The sequence below is a fragment of the Sardina pilchardus genome, chromosome 16, assembly GCF_963854185.1.
Source record: "Sardina pilchardus chromosome 16, fSarPil1.1, whole genome shotgun sequence".
NCBI classification, from domain to species: domain Eukaryota; kingdom Metazoa; phylum Chordata; class Actinopteri; order Clupeiformes; family Clupeidae; genus Sardina; species Sardina pilchardus.
This window is the reverse complement of record NC_085009.1, coordinates 14,467,109-14,483,410: the sequence shown is the minus strand read 5'-3', so window position 1 is coordinate 14,483,410 and position 16,302 is coordinate 14,467,109. Positions and strand designations below refer to the sequence as shown.

The 16,302-nt window shown below is 40.5% G+C and overlaps 2 protein-coding genes across 3 annotated transcripts; both read right to left on the bottom strand.

Moving 5' to 3' along the window:
* Positions 1-767: 767 nt before the first annotated feature.
* LOC134059756 (transmembrane protein 272-like) lies at positions 768-6,068 on the bottom strand. Of its 2 annotated transcripts, XM_062516246.1 has the most exons (5): positions 5,969-6,068; positions 5,779-5,870; positions 5,635-5,685; positions 4,212-4,403; positions 768-1,775 (listed from the first exon to the last, which is right to left on the bottom strand). In XM_062516246.1, the coding sequence occupies exons 2-5, from the start codon at positions 5,828-5,830 to the stop codon at positions 1,543-1,545; spliced, it is 528 nt and encodes a 175-aa protein (XP_062372230.1). In that variant the 5' UTR covers positions 5,831-5,870; positions 5,969-6,068; the 3' UTR covers positions 768-1,542. The 2 variants fall into 2 exon arrangements, with proteins under 2 accessions (XP_062372230.1, XP_062372231.1); XM_062516247.1 differs by having other exon boundaries at positions 5,779-6,030.
* A 459-nt stretch (positions 6,069-6,527) lies between these two features.
* LOC134059758 (transmembrane protein 272-like) lies at positions 6,528-11,334 on the bottom strand. Its single transcript, XM_062516249.1, has 5 exons — positions 11,284-11,334; positions 8,088-8,149; positions 7,922-7,972; positions 7,161-7,352; positions 6,528-6,808 (listed from the first exon to the last, which is right to left on the bottom strand). The coding sequence occupies exons 2-5, from the start codon at positions 8,143-8,145 to the stop codon at positions 6,636-6,638; spliced, it is 474 nt and encodes a 157-aa protein (XP_062372233.1). The 5' UTR covers positions 8,146-8,149; positions 11,284-11,334; the 3' UTR covers positions 6,528-6,635.
* Positions 11,335-16,302: the final 4,968 nt, after the last annotated feature.

Here is a 16,302-nt window from a genome sequence, read left to right as displayed (position 1 = left end):
ACACACACACACACACACACACACACACACCGACACACACACACACACACACACACACACACACGCACACACACACACACACACACCCACACCCACACACACACACACACACACACACACACACACACACACACACACACACACACACACACACACACACACACACACACGACTGAAATGAGAAGGACAAAGACAAGTCAAACTCAGTCTTTAGATGCAACTGATCACGTACTGTAACATCAAATCAACAACATCTGAATCAAGAAAGTGATTTATTCACATTGGCTACTGGAGCTTTAGCACAGCTGATCATATGGCAATGAACCAACCACAGTTATTTTTGTTCTGCAAATGCCTTTGTTCAGTCATAGCCTTTTTGCTGCTGCTCATTTAGACACACACACACACACCCCTCGCCCACACACACACGCACATTCTCTCTCTCTCTCTCTTTCTCTCTCTCTCTCTCTCTCAAGCTATCTTGCTATCTGGGTAACTAAAAATAGCTCACCTGTAATGAGACTGCACAAGCTGCCTAGAGAGACCACAACTAGTGCATCCTGGAAAAAGTGAAGTGGAGAGGGGAGCATCAGGGCACATTATATGCACTCAGGGAGAGCACCAACAACATCAACAGTCAAGATTATGGGCACTATGAAGAACAGCACCAAATACTATGAGGTAGATACGGATGCTGGGTTGCAGTGGGCAGTCAGTTAAATGAATGGCACCTGCTGCCACATCATACTGTACATTAACTTGTCCTGCGGTGATGCTATACTCTGATGCTATAATGCAGAATACAGTATAGTTTTGAGGTAACATCGGAAGACTCCATAGGTTAATGACTATCATTACTGAGAAGTTGAGAAGGATTTGTTTGATTTTTTGTTAATTACTTTATTAGAAATATATTGTAGACTGTGACTGTGTAGGTCATTTATTATGTGTTATACAGACCAAAGACTGTGCATTAACATGTGACATACTAGACATGTTCTACAATATTGCACAGTTTGATCCAACCTTAGAACTCTAAAGGAAGTGGTATGCTCCATTGGGCACGTTTGTGTGCATTGAAGACAAAATGTCATGGTTGCTGTGTAATGAGGGCTGAGCCAATGACAGTCCTTTTTTTCAATGAGGCAATGCTCCTATGCCCCATCCCACTCAACTTCCTGAGTGATTACCTCACTCAGAGGGAGGTGGGGAGGATTTATTGTGGGCCTTTTCAATTTACTTGAACCAATGATTCTAATATCTGTGATGGAGGAGATAGCCGCACAGACATACTCCAGAGTGATTGCAACAAGCAGAATATGTCCATTTGATTCATTCACACACTGTTTAATGGAACATGTGTGCATGACAGTGGAGACAGAGAGTGTGATGCCTTAAAGCAACATGGCACTAGATAAGCATAATGCACGAAGCATGATGCGCTTAGGTAAGTTTAAAATAAAATGATACATTTATACATCTCTCAGCACTGATTATTTTAACTCCTTATGAACGATAACAACACTGTTGTCCACTAAATGATCAGATTTCTGTGTATGCCCTGTTATATGAGGTGAATCCAGGGCTCGGTTGGAGGAGGGTTTTGATGCAGCTGACGAGCAGGAGCAGGAGAGTACAGATGAGTACCAGGGACAGGCAGAGGTCAGCCACACAGGTGAACCCAAACGCAAAGAGGTACAGTTTCTTCTGGCAAAAGCCGTCTTTGCTCAGAGGGTCGTAGTTTGGTTGGTACAAGAAGTAGATCCATTTGCTTCCTGAAATGTAGAAAGAGTACAGTAGAAGAGTATTCAAAGTATATACAGTGAGTGCACCCAGAACGTTTTCAGACCCTTTCAAGTCTTCTACATTTTTGTTGTGTTTCAGACTAATTTTAAAGTGGATTCCATAAAAAAAAAAATTCTAATCAATCTACACTCAATGCTCCAATACACCAAGCGCAAGTGAGTGTCACAACAAAGGGTCTGAATACTTATGTACATGATATTTCAGTCTTTCATTTTCTTTTATAGATTTAGAAAAATGTTGGAGCATTGTGTTGTGAGATTTTTTAAGATGAGTCAGAAACAACAAAATGTGGAAAACTTGGAAAAATGTCTGAAAACGTTCCAGGTGCACTGCCTAAAGAGTATTCTACTGGATATGGGCTTTTAGCTATCTCACTGTCCTGACTATATTGTGGAAGGTCAGAGAAGTCAGCACACAGAGGTACAGTGCCTATAGAAAGTCATCATACCCTTTTGAAATAGTTACTTTTTCTGTCTTACAGCCTGAAATCAAAACCCATTTTAAAAAAAATCTTTTCCAGTTTTATTTACAAATGTAGCTGTACAACATCAAAATAATGAAAAAAAAGTCAACAGTTCTGAAAATTAATAAAAAATTAAAATCTAGAATAACAGGGTTGGAAAAGTCATCATACGCCTGACTAAATACTTGGTCAAGCTTCCTTTTGCTTTCATTACAGCCATCAATCTGTTTGGATATGTCTCTATTATAGCTTTGCACACCTAGACAGGGGAATATTTGCCCAATTTTCCATGCAGAATTGTTAAAATTTAGTCAAATTCTGTAGGGAATGGCGATGGACTGCTCTCTTCAAGTCAATCCACATATTTTCTATAGGATTTAAGTCAGGGCTCTGACTTTGCCACTCAAGGATATTCACCATCCTATCCTTAAGCCACTGCTTTGTTCTTTTGGCAGTATGTTTAGGATTTTTGTCGTGTTGGAAGGCGAATGACCTCCCCATCCTCAGCTGTTTAGGAGAGGGACGCAGGTTTTCCTCAAGAATTTTGGTGTACTTGGCAGCATCCGTTTTCCCTTCTATCCTGACCAATTGCCCAGTCCCCGCTGAAGAGAAACATCCCCAAAACATAATGTTGCCCCCACCATGCTTCAAAGTAGGTATGGTGTGTTTTGGGTGTGTTTGGGTGTGTATACTGTGTTTGGTTAGCGCCTGGAGCTCAGTCCAAAAACTTCAATCTTAGTCTCCAAAAAGTTCGATCTTAGTCTCATCTGACCATAAAAGCTTTTTCCACATGGTAGCAGAATATTCCAGATGTGTTTTTGCACTGAACTCCAAGCGCAATGTTTGGCGAAAACCAACACAGTACACCACCCAAAACACACCATACCTAGTGTGAAGCATGGTGGGGGCAACATTATGTTGTGGGGATGTTTCTTTTCAGTGGGAACTGGGCAATTGGTCAGGATAGAAGGGAAAATGGATGCTGCCAAGTACACCCACACTCTCAAGGAAAACCTGCGTCCCTCTCCTAGACAGCTGAGGATGGGGAGGTCATTCGCCTTCCAACACGACAATAATCCTAAACATACTGCCAAAAGAACAAAGCAGTGGCTTAAGGATAGGATGGTGAATATCCTTGAGTGGCAAAGTCAGAGCCCTGACTTAAATCCTATAGAAAATATGTGGATTGACTTGAAGAGAGCAGTCCATCGCCATTCCCTATAGAATTTGACTAAATTTTAACATTTCTGTACGGAAAATTGGGCAAATATTCCCCTGTCTAGGTGTGCAAAGCTATAATAGAGACATATCCAAACAGATTGATGGCTGTAATGAAAGCAAAAGGAAGCTTTACAAAGTATTAAGTCAGGGGTATGATGACTTTTCCAACCCTGTTATTCTAGTTTTTCATTTTTTATTAATTTTCAGAACTGTTTACTTTTTTTTCATTATTTTGATGTTGTACAGCTAAATTTGTTAATAAAACTGGAAAATATTTTTTTTTTAAATGGGTTTTGATTTCAGGCTGTAAGACAAAAAAAGTAACTATTTCAAAAGGGTATGATGACTTTCTATAGGCACTGTATTTATATGACAATAAGTTACTTCCTCTAATGTAACCCACAAACGTGAAGCTTTATTGTGTCATTTCCTGTGCATTTGCCTCTTAGATTATTTCTGTTATGATTCCATGCATGTGCAATTTGCCCCCAAGCACCACCATCCCTTGTGATTATTGGTGCTCCTTCACTGTGACATGAATGTCATGACAAGTGATTCGTATGATTTTTGTGATGTGATTCACTGCATTTCATTGTCTCGGTACTTGTACTCTGCTAATCTAATCTAATCCAATGTGATTTAATAAAGAAGTCAGTTTTAAACATTATAATCTCTCTGTCTGTTGATCTGTGTCCTTCTCTGCTCCTCTTGACACTCTTACCTGCAATAAGCCAGAAGATTACAAAAGTGGAAGAGATGATGCTGCATATGGAGCATAGCAAGTAGATTCCGCCTTCTTCGAATATGTTCTTGGTGTAGGTCAGCATCAGAGAAAGAAGGCCAAACACCCCGGTCACTATGAGAAACACTGGAATGTTCGGTTGGATGGGGCAGTCATTCAGGTGCATAGTGCCTGGGAGTTGGGAGTATTGGAATTATATTACATATATTCATAGTATCATTCATTAGTTTATGCCCTGATGTTTTTGTTAGGTGTTCTCGCACACGAGATGACTCATATATTTCATTTTGTGCTTGTACTGTCCCTGATGATATTTATGTGTGCCTGTGTGTGACGAGATAAGGGGGAATATTGTGCAGTGTTTCACTGTCCTGCATGGATGCATTCCCTTTGGCAGTAGCTATCTGTCTCAAAGTCTTCAATTGTCTTCCAATTACGTGGTTTAGTGAAAAACCTGGGTAAGTTAACTCAGAGTAAGTGGTAAACCTCCTAATAGAAGAGCTGTATGGCTTCATTTGCCTAACAAAACTATGCCTTGGAGCTCTTGTTGTAGAAGATTTACCACTTACTCTGAGTTAGCTTCCTCAGGTTTTTCACCAAACCACATACTTTGAATGCCCCCCAGATCTATCAGATTTCCAGTTTAGTACTAATTAGGACCTAATTCAGTGTGGTGTGTGTAAAATGTAATGACCAACTCTATCTCCCATCCTGGAGGAATATTTAAATCCTGGCCATGTCCTGTTTAATTAGAGCAGCTGGTGAATTTGTATGCAGTCATGCTGTCTCTTGATTGTAAATAAAACTGTTGCTGAATTTTCAGACCTAGACTGGGCTTTCATCTGTGGTATAAAAATGACCATCTAAGAGTCTATGACTGCATAAGGTCATAATGATCCGTTTTCATAAGATCTATCAAGCACATAAATGCATTTCTAATGGTGAACTCCTCAGTTGTTTGATTTTGAAAAGGCAAAAAATCAAGTCCTTGATTTCATGCAATGGTTTAAAATCTCTTTCACTCTAATGGTCCGTTTCAAGAGAGTTTCATTATCAGTAGTTGTTCCCACAAGGTTTCCGTTTTAACATTTCAGATGTTATCGTAGGCCGAATTCACACCAAAGATCCGCGACAAGAAGAAACCATTGCCAAAGAGTTGCAGCAATGTGAATTAAATGTTGAACGTTGTTGCAAGCCGTCGCAAAGCATTCAACATGTTTAGTCACAGTTGCAAGGTTTTAGAACGTTGCAACTCATTTTGTTGCGGATATTTGGTTTGAACCCCCCTTTAATGCAGAGGAAGTAGTTTGGGAACAAAATATAATGTTCTATTGTTTTTTGATTTTCTTGTTGAAAGGGTCTGTCTAATATATGTAAATAAAACATGGCATGAACTACTTACCCATCCCTATGGCTGATATCAGTATCATCCATAGGATTATGTTCACTACAACTGCAAAGTTGAAAGGCATTGCTATTAGGGTTAATCTACTATTGATCTATATAAGACATCATTATTTTTTATTATTATTGTCATAAGTGTTACCAATTGTTGCCATTTGAAATGGAGATCTTTGTCTCTGGTCCATCTTCCTCATTTAACACCATAGGTGATTATCCTTAAGACTCAAAGTTCAACTGCAATTCACCATAATTCCCAAAAAACGTCACATGAAAAATCTCCTTTGATGATAAAACTGTATTTTTTTCCATTAAGGTAAATTATGTCTTCTCACCTGATACTAGCAGACCGTTGATAATGCTGCAAATGCTTTTACTGTTCGGGGTGCTGCAGAACAGTTTGTCATGCCACACAGTTTGCACCACGGCCCTCTTCCTTCTTTGTGGTTTGATGTGAAGAAAGCACTGGGCCTGTGCAACTTTGGCACAGTGGTAAAAGCTATGTGACCATCAGTTAAAACTCTGTTACCATCTGAAGTTGGCATCAGAGGTAACCAGATCTAGTGATTTAAAAGTTCTGGTTGAAGTTTATTGACAGTAATCCGACTGAATTCATGTCCATGTTCTATTAAATTCTCATTTTGGCCATACAGGACACAGTACAACGTCAGATTTACAGCTACATTTATTAATTTAGCAGACCCTTTTCATCCAAAGTGACTTACGTCAATTCTATTACAAGGGACTACATTGTCCCCAGAGAAACTTGTGGTTAGTGCCTTGCTCAAAGGTACAATGGCGGAAACTGGGAATTTAACCTACAACCTTTCAGGCTACTGCATGCTAGCCCAGCTCATTAACCACTATGCTACCTTGTCTGTGTGATTCTTCCCTTTACAGTGAACTAACAGTCTTCACTGTCAAGTGAAAATCAAAGCAAAAGTCAAAACAGCATTTAAACAAACAAACAACACATACTGTACACAAACTAGCTTCACTGCTTCAGGACCTACAACATAGGTACTTGCATGACATGTAAATTATAAACAACACAATGAAAATGTAAATGCCGGTGGTGAACCAGAGAGTGACCAGGTACAGGATCCTCTCACAGTACTCCTCGGAATTGCGGGACTCCAAGTCAGGCAAGTATGCTCTGTACACGAAAACACTCCCTGAAGAAATGAGAAACCAGAAACAGATGTCAATCATGAGTTTTTCTATTTTTAGAAATATAACATTTAGATTTAAAATCTAATTTGTGTCTGTTAATTTTGGGTTTGTTATTTAGTGAATTATTTCTGCCACACTGCCTTTGTATTTAGGCATATAGTTTCATATTGATTGATTAGGCTATCATAGTTTACAGCATTAATTTATTTAATTTCTTTTTACGTTATATTCATTCAGAGCTCTGACTGCTGTGATTATAACCCAGCTGTACACATACTATAGCATCCAATCTCTCAATCGCCCACTCCTCCCCTTTCTCCTCTCTCTACAAGTCCCCAAAATGTCCATCCTTACCTATGATCAACCACACAAAGCAGAAGATGTATAGCACAAAATTGCAGATGCGGCAGAACATGTTGGGGACATCTTTTGGGCCACGACAGTAGAAGAAGGGAAGCAGCTGCAGGGTCACAGAGGCACTTCCCCCCACCACCAGGAAGATGGGCACCATGGGCTCCTTAGGGCACTCATGGAAATGCCTCGCCCCTTTTTCAGAGAGAGAGAGATGGGAAGGATGGGATTTGTTGTGGAAAGTGATACCCAGTTAAAGGAAAACTTCACCGTTTTTTCGTATTAAACTATGTTATTCCCTTTATTAAGACGAGTTGATACATACCTCTCACGTTTCAATGCGTGCACTCACTGACTGAATAAAATGTGGTGCATTTCAAGATGGGATAACTATATTGTGTGGTGGAATAACAATTGGGAGCACTCAGACTCGGCGCAGTAATGTCCTCACTCTTGCACTTTCAGTTTCACTTTGGAGTGAGGATATTACTGCGCCACATAATAAAGTTAAAAAAAAAAAACATGGAGGTGTTTGGTCGCTTCTAACTTCATCTCTGTTTGGATCCTAATGAATGAACTGGGCTAGCTAAGTGCTATCAAAGTAGCGCCGCGCCAGTGAGTGCACGCATTGAAATGTGAGAGGTACATGTATGTATCAACTCGTCTTAGTTAAAGGAATAACATAGTTTAATATGAAAAAACGGTGAAGTGTTCCTTTAAAGAATATAAAAAGCTATTAAAAGTGTGTTTGGTGCTGAGCTTACCCAAGCCTGTGATGACAATGGGGATGAGGCTGATAAGAATTCTAATTCTGCCTGTAGACAGATCATTTATTTATTCTCTAAAGTGTAATCATGTGTCCTGGTAACTATGGTAACAGTCAAACAGCTCAAATTGTGCTGTTTCGTAGATTTAAATGCATAAAAGTACCTGAGATCATGGATCCACCAACAAAAAGGATATCATGGATGGCCTCTTTTTGACTCATCTTGCTGCGTGCGATGTGTGATACGGAGACATGGAAAATAAAAGAGAGATTTGAAATGTCATACAAAGTAGCTGGAGCAGGCACATGCAGAAGGGAGGCCCTGGCCCTGGGGAGGCCCCTCTGGCCCGTATGTCCAAGGTGCCCTTTGGGAGAAGGCCTACCCGTGGCCTTTTACCAATTAGAACAACTAGCCTTTGGGACGCTGGAAGTCAGAAAGAGTCAGGGTGAAGAAACTTAGGCTATCTGTCAAGCTCATTACAGGCTAACTCTGCAACACACACACACACACACACACACACACACACGAGAGTGTGTGCAGCTCGGACCGCGTATTTCTCTGAATAGTCTAACCACTTTTTTTTTTAACGTCACCCAAGATAACCTGTCTTGCGGCCTGAAATGCACGTTGTCACGGCTACATAAACAAATCTTGCACACAGGAAGAATACTATTATGTCCTTTTATGTCCTTTGGCATCATATGTAGAAGGCCTAGCCTAGGTCTAGACCTGTTGGTGAACACAGCATAATAAGCTATTTGAAGTGTATGGAGCCCAGGAAGGGTCACGTTGGTGAATATTTTTGAACCGCACTTTTGCGTTCCCTCGCAATAGTTTTGCCTTCCCTCGCAATACTTTTTGCGTTCCCTCGCAATAACTTGTATGTATTTGAATCTGCATCAATGGCAACTTGTAAAAAACTATCCATGACCAAACCCATGTCTTCAATCTCAATTGAGTCTTACCAGACTGACCTACAGAGGCATGATATGGCTAACCTCAAAGATTGGTAGATGAATCGGTGGATGTGTGAATGTATCAGTCTGAATATATAAATATGAGCCTTGTCAAGATGCAACACATTTCGGAACCTTGTGACCAGTTTGAATTCACTGGACTAACTAGATGTCTGGTAATGAGGTACTGTATGACCGCTTCTCAGTCCTGCAGATTATCTCTGCAAAAGTAAATATCTCTTTTAAATTTTTCTCCATCTCCATTTCCTGCTCTTGAAACTGTGTATATATGTGTGTGCGTGTTTGTGTATGTGTGTTTCTATGTGTGTGTGTGTGTGTGTGTGTGCGTGTTTGTGTATGTGTGTTTCTATGTGTGTGTGTGTGTGTGTGTGCGTGTACTGTATGTGTGTTTATGTGTGTGTGTGTGTGTGTGCGTGTGTGTGTATGTGTGTTTTTATGTGTGTGTGTGTGTGTGTGTGTGTGTGTGTGTGTGTGTGTGTGTGTGTGTGTGTGTGTGTGTGTGTGTGTGTTGCGTGTGTGTGTTTGCGTGTGTGTGTTTGCGTGTGTGTGTGTGCGTGTGTGTGTGTGTGTGTGTGTGGATGTGTGCCAATGTGTGTGGCACGTGCAGCACGTGAGTGTACATATGTGAGTGCACGTGCACTGTTTGTGTACATGTGTGTTCGTGCATACTGTATGTGTGTATGTGTGTGTGTGTGTGTGTGTGTGTGTGTGTGTGTGTGTGTAGCTGATATGGCCACCCATGAATGGAATGTCACAAAACTTGGCATGCATTCAGAGGGTGTCATAATGATCCTATTTCATGCCGTTTTTAACATGTCAGCCAAAGATACCTGTAATTACAACGCCTTACAACGGCACTATACCTCAAATGAGTCAATATGGGATGTGTTGAGATGGCGTCTGCCAACATATAGAAATAATTTGGTCATAAGTCCTAGATTCGCGAAATATTGACAGAAAACTATGTCCGACCATCTACAGGCCGATTGGTGTACAGTCACTAAATGTACACATATATAAATGTAGCCTATTGTATGGCCCCCAAGAACAGAATTCCACAAAACTTGTTTTTTGAACATGTCAGCCAAAGATACCTGTGATGACTTTGCCTTGTTTTTGCTTTCTCACTTTTACCCAGATGGCGCTATACCTCAAATGAGTAGATAATTATGTTATTGGTTTACATGGCCGCTTGAGACCAACAAAAAAGGTGGTCATCCTAGGCACTATAGTTCTCGAGATATTCACAAGAGCGGCCTACTCTCCTTTCTGGGGGTCTTGTGCAGCGTGTGGGCGACGGATCAAAACAAATATCAATGGTTTCATGTATCCTTGTGGAGCTATATACCTATCAAGTTTTGTGCAGTCTGGTCTGGTGTCCCAGGGATCCCTGACATAAATAAATAAATAAATACATAAATGCAACGCACAATTGCATGCACAATGCAATTGTCGCTTAATTTGCATGATATATTTTTGTAAATTATTGTGCAAAAAGATGAAATGAAATTGGATCAAGCTTCCTTTAATAAAATAAAATATTCAATAGAGGTGAGTACTTATTAAAGGCACTGCACTTGAACCCAACATAGTCTGACCATATCAAATACAGATGTGTGAAGAGCTATCATGTCTAACTATGTCGTTGACATGCGTCAGAAATGTGACCTACATGTGGTGGGAATTGGCGAGTGAAAGGAGAGGGGAGTAGTAGTGATGGTGGTGGTGGTGTGTGTGTGTGTGGGGGGGGGGACAGCACAGGAAATATACAAACTTACTGCAAGAAAAATAAAACTAACAAACAATTAAAATCTGCTGCTATTTCATGTGACCTATGCTCCAAGGCGACCATCATGCTCTCTTGTAAATGCAGAGTTTGAGCATCTGAGGCTGTTTTAGAGACACGGTACCATCATATATATAGGCTATGCATATTGTTATTGAATTACATATACATTTATTAATTTAGACAAATTTCATCCATGGTGACTTATTATGTCAATTATATTACTAAGGACTACAGTGTAGATCACGAACAATCAACCTGCTCCAAGGCAACCATCATGCAAGCTCTTCTTGTAAATGCAGAAGAGAGGAAGTGATGCACATAATTATTGTTTTGTTATAGCATCCGGGGCTGTTTTAGAGACACGGTGACGTCATATATATGCACATTGTGTTATTGAATTACATTTACATTTATTAATTTAGACAAAATTCATCCATAGTGACTTATCAATTATATGGCTAAGGACTACAGATCACGTACAAGCAACCTATAAATGCAACCTTTTTTCAAATCTAAAAAGACAATAACAACATAAAAGACTATCTGAAGTCTACATTTTTAGAAACAAGAATTTAGCAAGGTACAAGGCTTACCTCTGTGACACCTTGGCTGGATTTAGAGGAAATTATGTGTGGCTCCTGTTCTCACAAAGTGAGAGTGAGAGGTGATTAGAAGGCTAAAATGGTGTCAGATTGATTTCCTTCCTTTTCTCAGTGAAGCCCAACCCATTGCTGAACAATAAGTCCTTTCCTGATTTAGATGTTAATTTCTGTTACTTTTCTGTGTTTTTTCTATTTATGAGACGTTGATGGACTGTGATTTTGTAGTATATTTGTCGCAAATTGCATAACAAACTAATGAATACATATTGATAATGGATGAAATTGATAAATATGATAAATGCTGGTCATTTCTTGCTTATACTTTCAGTCTTGCATGTGTATGTTTGGACATTTGCTACTGATAAGAAAGTCAAGGGCAGAATAGCAAGAAAAAAAAATGCACTTATTAGAATTTCTTTGATAGGCTAAGGCTACTTTGTGGAAAAGCCTTTATTTGTAATGACAGCCAGACATTTCCTGTATGACGAACTACAGTAAAAACTAATCAGTTGCAGTATTCACATGTGATTTTGGTCTATTCTTTTTAAACAGATTATAGTCTATCTTTCTGATTATAGATTATCTAAATCTTGAAGATTCCAGGGGTCCCTCTTGTGAATCCTCATCTTTAGTTAACTTCCAGAACTGTTCAAGTGGATTTATGACAGCACCTTGATTTCCTTTCTCTGAAACCAATTGGATGGCAAAATTCTCCTGGGACAAATGACTCCGTTCATCATTCCTGTATGAAGTCTGTCAGTACCATGAGATGACAGCCCCACAATATGATGCCTTTACTTCCACACCTCAACATTATGGTATTTGATGACACCTCGTCATTATGGTACACACATTAAGGTGTACTGTGCCATTTCTCCAAACATGGTGTGTAGTATGACATCCAAAAAGTTTAAGTTTGCCCTTGCCTGATCAGACTATTCTCTCAATATTTCATAGGTTTGTCCAAATGTTGTGAATCAAACCTCTTCAACATGTTTTTCTTCGGTAATGGAATCATCTGGCGTGAATGTGCATAGAGGCCATGGCAGTGGATTGTATTGCCTATGATTTGCCTATGACAATTGTACCTGCTGCCTCCAAGTCTCTGGAGGTTTCTCCGAGTGGTCCTTCGCTCTTGGGCTACTCCTCTGACTATCTTTCTGATTTCCTAGTCAGAAATCTTGCGAGGAGATCCTTTGCATGCAAGGGCTAATTTACGTCCATTTTTATTAGCAATGGCCATAGAAGAACAGATTGAAAGTGCAACAAAGTAGCAAGCAAAATAATTGAAGACGATTTGCTATCAAGATTAGGAAGTGAGACTGCTGTGGGACGAGATGTTCACAGAGGTGAGGATTAGGTCACTCTCAATGACACAGTCCAACTTACTCAATTGAAACCCTATTAATTCATTATTATTATTATTATTATTATTATTATTATTATGTATTTCTGTTGTATACATATCATAAAAATGTTGTCCTGTGCATGCTTTTTTTGCGTGGGCTATGCATTTCTCTGGTGACTAGTGAGGGGAAAGGCATGTGTTATTTCACGTTGGTGCCTGTAGTATAATTTCCAGCAGTGATTGTGTGGGTGTTGAGGTCAAGCCAGCAGAATGAGAAGCATATCTGATGGTGTGAGAAGTATGGTGGGTGTTCTAGCTCACAGGACAGTTGACATTGCATAAGAAAAGTGATGCAAGAACCGTATTGATGCCCCTGTCATTGTCACCCCTCTCTTTACGGAACGAACTTGTGATTTAAATGGTCTATGATACAATTCGCCCAACTAAATTAGATTAGTACAGTAGTATCCTATCCATGAAGGTTGTATCCTATCCATGAAGGTTGTTCAACCAGCAATATATTGTAAAGTTCCGTTCCGTTCAAGTTCAGTTCCGCTTTCTCTCTAGATATGACATCATCTCTTATATCTTTCACACGCTCACAGTGGGCTGGATGAACTCCAGGGGACCAGAGAGTCACATAAAAGGACTTTCCGCAGCAAAACTTTACTGCATCTTAACATTACATATTCAAACAAAACTGTAGCATGTATTGTGGCCAGAGTGAGGGTGTTGTAGATGAGATTGGATATAGGGTGCCTCTCAATCGTCTTTTTATGTATCCTCCCTTCCTTCCTCGTTCCTCGTTCCCACTGAGCTAAAGAATGATGGGGCGGCAACAATGGAATAGTATATCCAGTGCTTATAGATCAGTGGGAACAAGCCTGGAGGACCGAGCATTGAGGATTGAGGAGAGAGGTTGAGAATGGGCCATAGGCTATATTCAACTTGCCCATAGCCTGTAGTGGGCGACAAGGAGTCATGAATATAGTGAAACTTTAAACTAAAATTGCTGTATGAAAGTAGAGTAGAGTAGAGTAAACCCAGCATTATCTGCCGGCGATTGGATTTCGCCTTGCAGCTCAGGCTGGAAACCGGCACATTTCTCTCTCCTGCTTCCTTCCACTTTTGCTGGAACCAATCACAAACAGGCTTATCCACCAGGAACACCCGGATTGTTGGTCTGGTTTGTTGATGGACTATCTGAGTGTACAGAGTTGTTTGAACTAGAACAAGAGGCCCATTGATTATGCCTCTTGTGCAATAGAAATACAGCGCAGACTCCCCAGACCAATGTTCAGTCTCAAAAGATTGAGCTTGGTCTGGTGATAGCCAGGCAAGTATAAAAGGTCAGGTGGAAACATCCATGGAATCCATCTAATGCTAGGTTGATTTACAGTATATTATTCATGAATGTCAAAAGTGGACTTACAACACACCAAGCTGGGTGTCACTGATTGCAAAATATCCTGTTGTCTTTTTAATCTCACTATGAAAGTCAGTTATAAAGAGAGGAACAGATGGAGAACTAATTGTTTAGGTTGACTGCGTGATGTGGTCCCAAGTCAGTTTTATTTATAAGAACACGATTGATTTAATTAGCACATGAGTTTAGTTGGTCCGTCCTGGGTATGTGTCAACAAGGCAGTACAAAGTGCAGGAACAAGAACAAAGAAGCAAGAAATGTGATTTCTCAACATCATTGCACTATAAAGGCACTGACAGTAAAAAAAAACAAAAAACCTTGAAACTTGTCCAAAAGCACAGGCAATATGAAAAACGATAATATTCTTCTCAGTAAAACTGAAGCACAGTCCTGTGGTGAAATGGGACATCGGTTTACTGTATTAGTAGGCCTACTGTTTAGTCTACAGGCACTTATATATCTTACTGTATAAACCACAGGCCCTGCCGGAGTTTAAGGCACTCCCGTTGTCTTTTAAATGTTGCTACTGATAGGTAGGCCATTTCTTTTTTTTTCTGTGCACAGTCATACCAGGAAACGGGTCTCAGAAGGGATGTGGGAGAGTGGGAGGCGTGCTAACACTGCCAGCAATACTTGGACAATGTAGGAGGAACAGGCAGGACTTCAAGGGCTCAACAGTCGACAATTCATGCGAGGCCAGTGTAGCCCTGCCAGCCAGAGAACGGTCGCACTGGCCTGCATGGCCCTTGATGGGAAAAAGGCTCTCTCTCTGTTTTGGCAAGAGGGCAAGGGGTGACACTAATGGGACGAGGGAGGCTGGCTGACCCACTGCGGTGTCCCAAACGGGTGATCCGCCACATTTCCTGCGCCCCTCATCTGATAATGGCCGTTGAAACAACACGAGCAGGGCGGCGCTGCTCGCTCAGCACCCCTGCCAAAGCTACAATGGTGGTGTTGTTGGTCTGTGCAGTGCAGCGGCTCTAAGTCTGTCGTTGTAAGGCTAAAGCTTTATCCATTGTGTTGCTGTTTTTGAAATGCTAAAATACTATCTTTTGAGTGCACTATAGCTCGTGTGGAGGTGCAGCGTGGCCCATACGCCCATGTTTGGAATCACAGGTTAAAGGGGGATGTATAGGCTAAAAAGCAGAGGAAATATTAAGAGGTCACAAAGCTGTCCTTGGAGGCAGAAGAAACCTGTGAAACCAGTGGAATAATGTAAGCACAGTGCTGTATGGTAATATGCTATGTGAGCACACTTCAAGGCAGTGTCCTTTGCTTTTGGACCACTACAGGCTAAGAAGGCTTGGTCTTTTTGAGTGCCTATTATTAGCACTTGGTTTACCTGATTTAATGCATGAATGCTTTCGTTGAGGAAGTGATACTGATCACTTTCTAGAGGAAACTGCAAGGTCATACAGAAGTCACAAAGAACATGAACTCACTTCATATTTGGAGTCATGGCAATGTTTTTTTTGCCATGTGTCATGAGGCAGTATGACATGAAAGTAATGTGAATAATTTAAATCACATATAAATACAACCAAGATCTACTGCGTGTGTTACAAAGATGTCCAGTTTCACTCTTTTGCCAATCCAAACAGTAGTTAGACACTTAAAGGAAATGTTGTGTTTCTTCATGAAGCATTGCATGTTTGTGCATGTGGCCAATCACTGTGAAGATGGTGTGTCGCACATAGGCCCAGAGTATGTGCTTCTTGTTTTGATGTATTTGAAAATAGAACTGTATTTGACTGGAGGAGCAAATGTAGAGTGTACTATCTAATGTGTGTGTGTGTGTGTGTGTGTGTGTGTGTGTGTGTGTGTGTGTGTGTGTGTGTGTGTGTGTGTGTGTGTGCGTGTGTGCGTTTACATGCGGCTCATCCTGGCAGCATGTTACAATGGACAAAAGGAAATGAGGGGCGTGACAAACTTTATATTGGATCAATCATATTGGATCAAACAGGCAATATATTCACATTACGTCCTTAAAGTCCTTGACTGATACAGTAAACACTGGAGAAGGTCAAGGACTGTGGGCGCGCCTACAATTTGAGATGAGTGAGTTTAATGAGTATGGTATCATCCAGGACAGGCTATCACTCTAACTGGAATTTCTTAATAAGCGTCTGGAGTCAAGTCACTTCTTAATAATTAAGTCAGATATTGACTTATTTGAGCTAATACAGTTTCACCGAAGCTGCACTTCATATAATTAATGGCATTACTGTTTATTTTA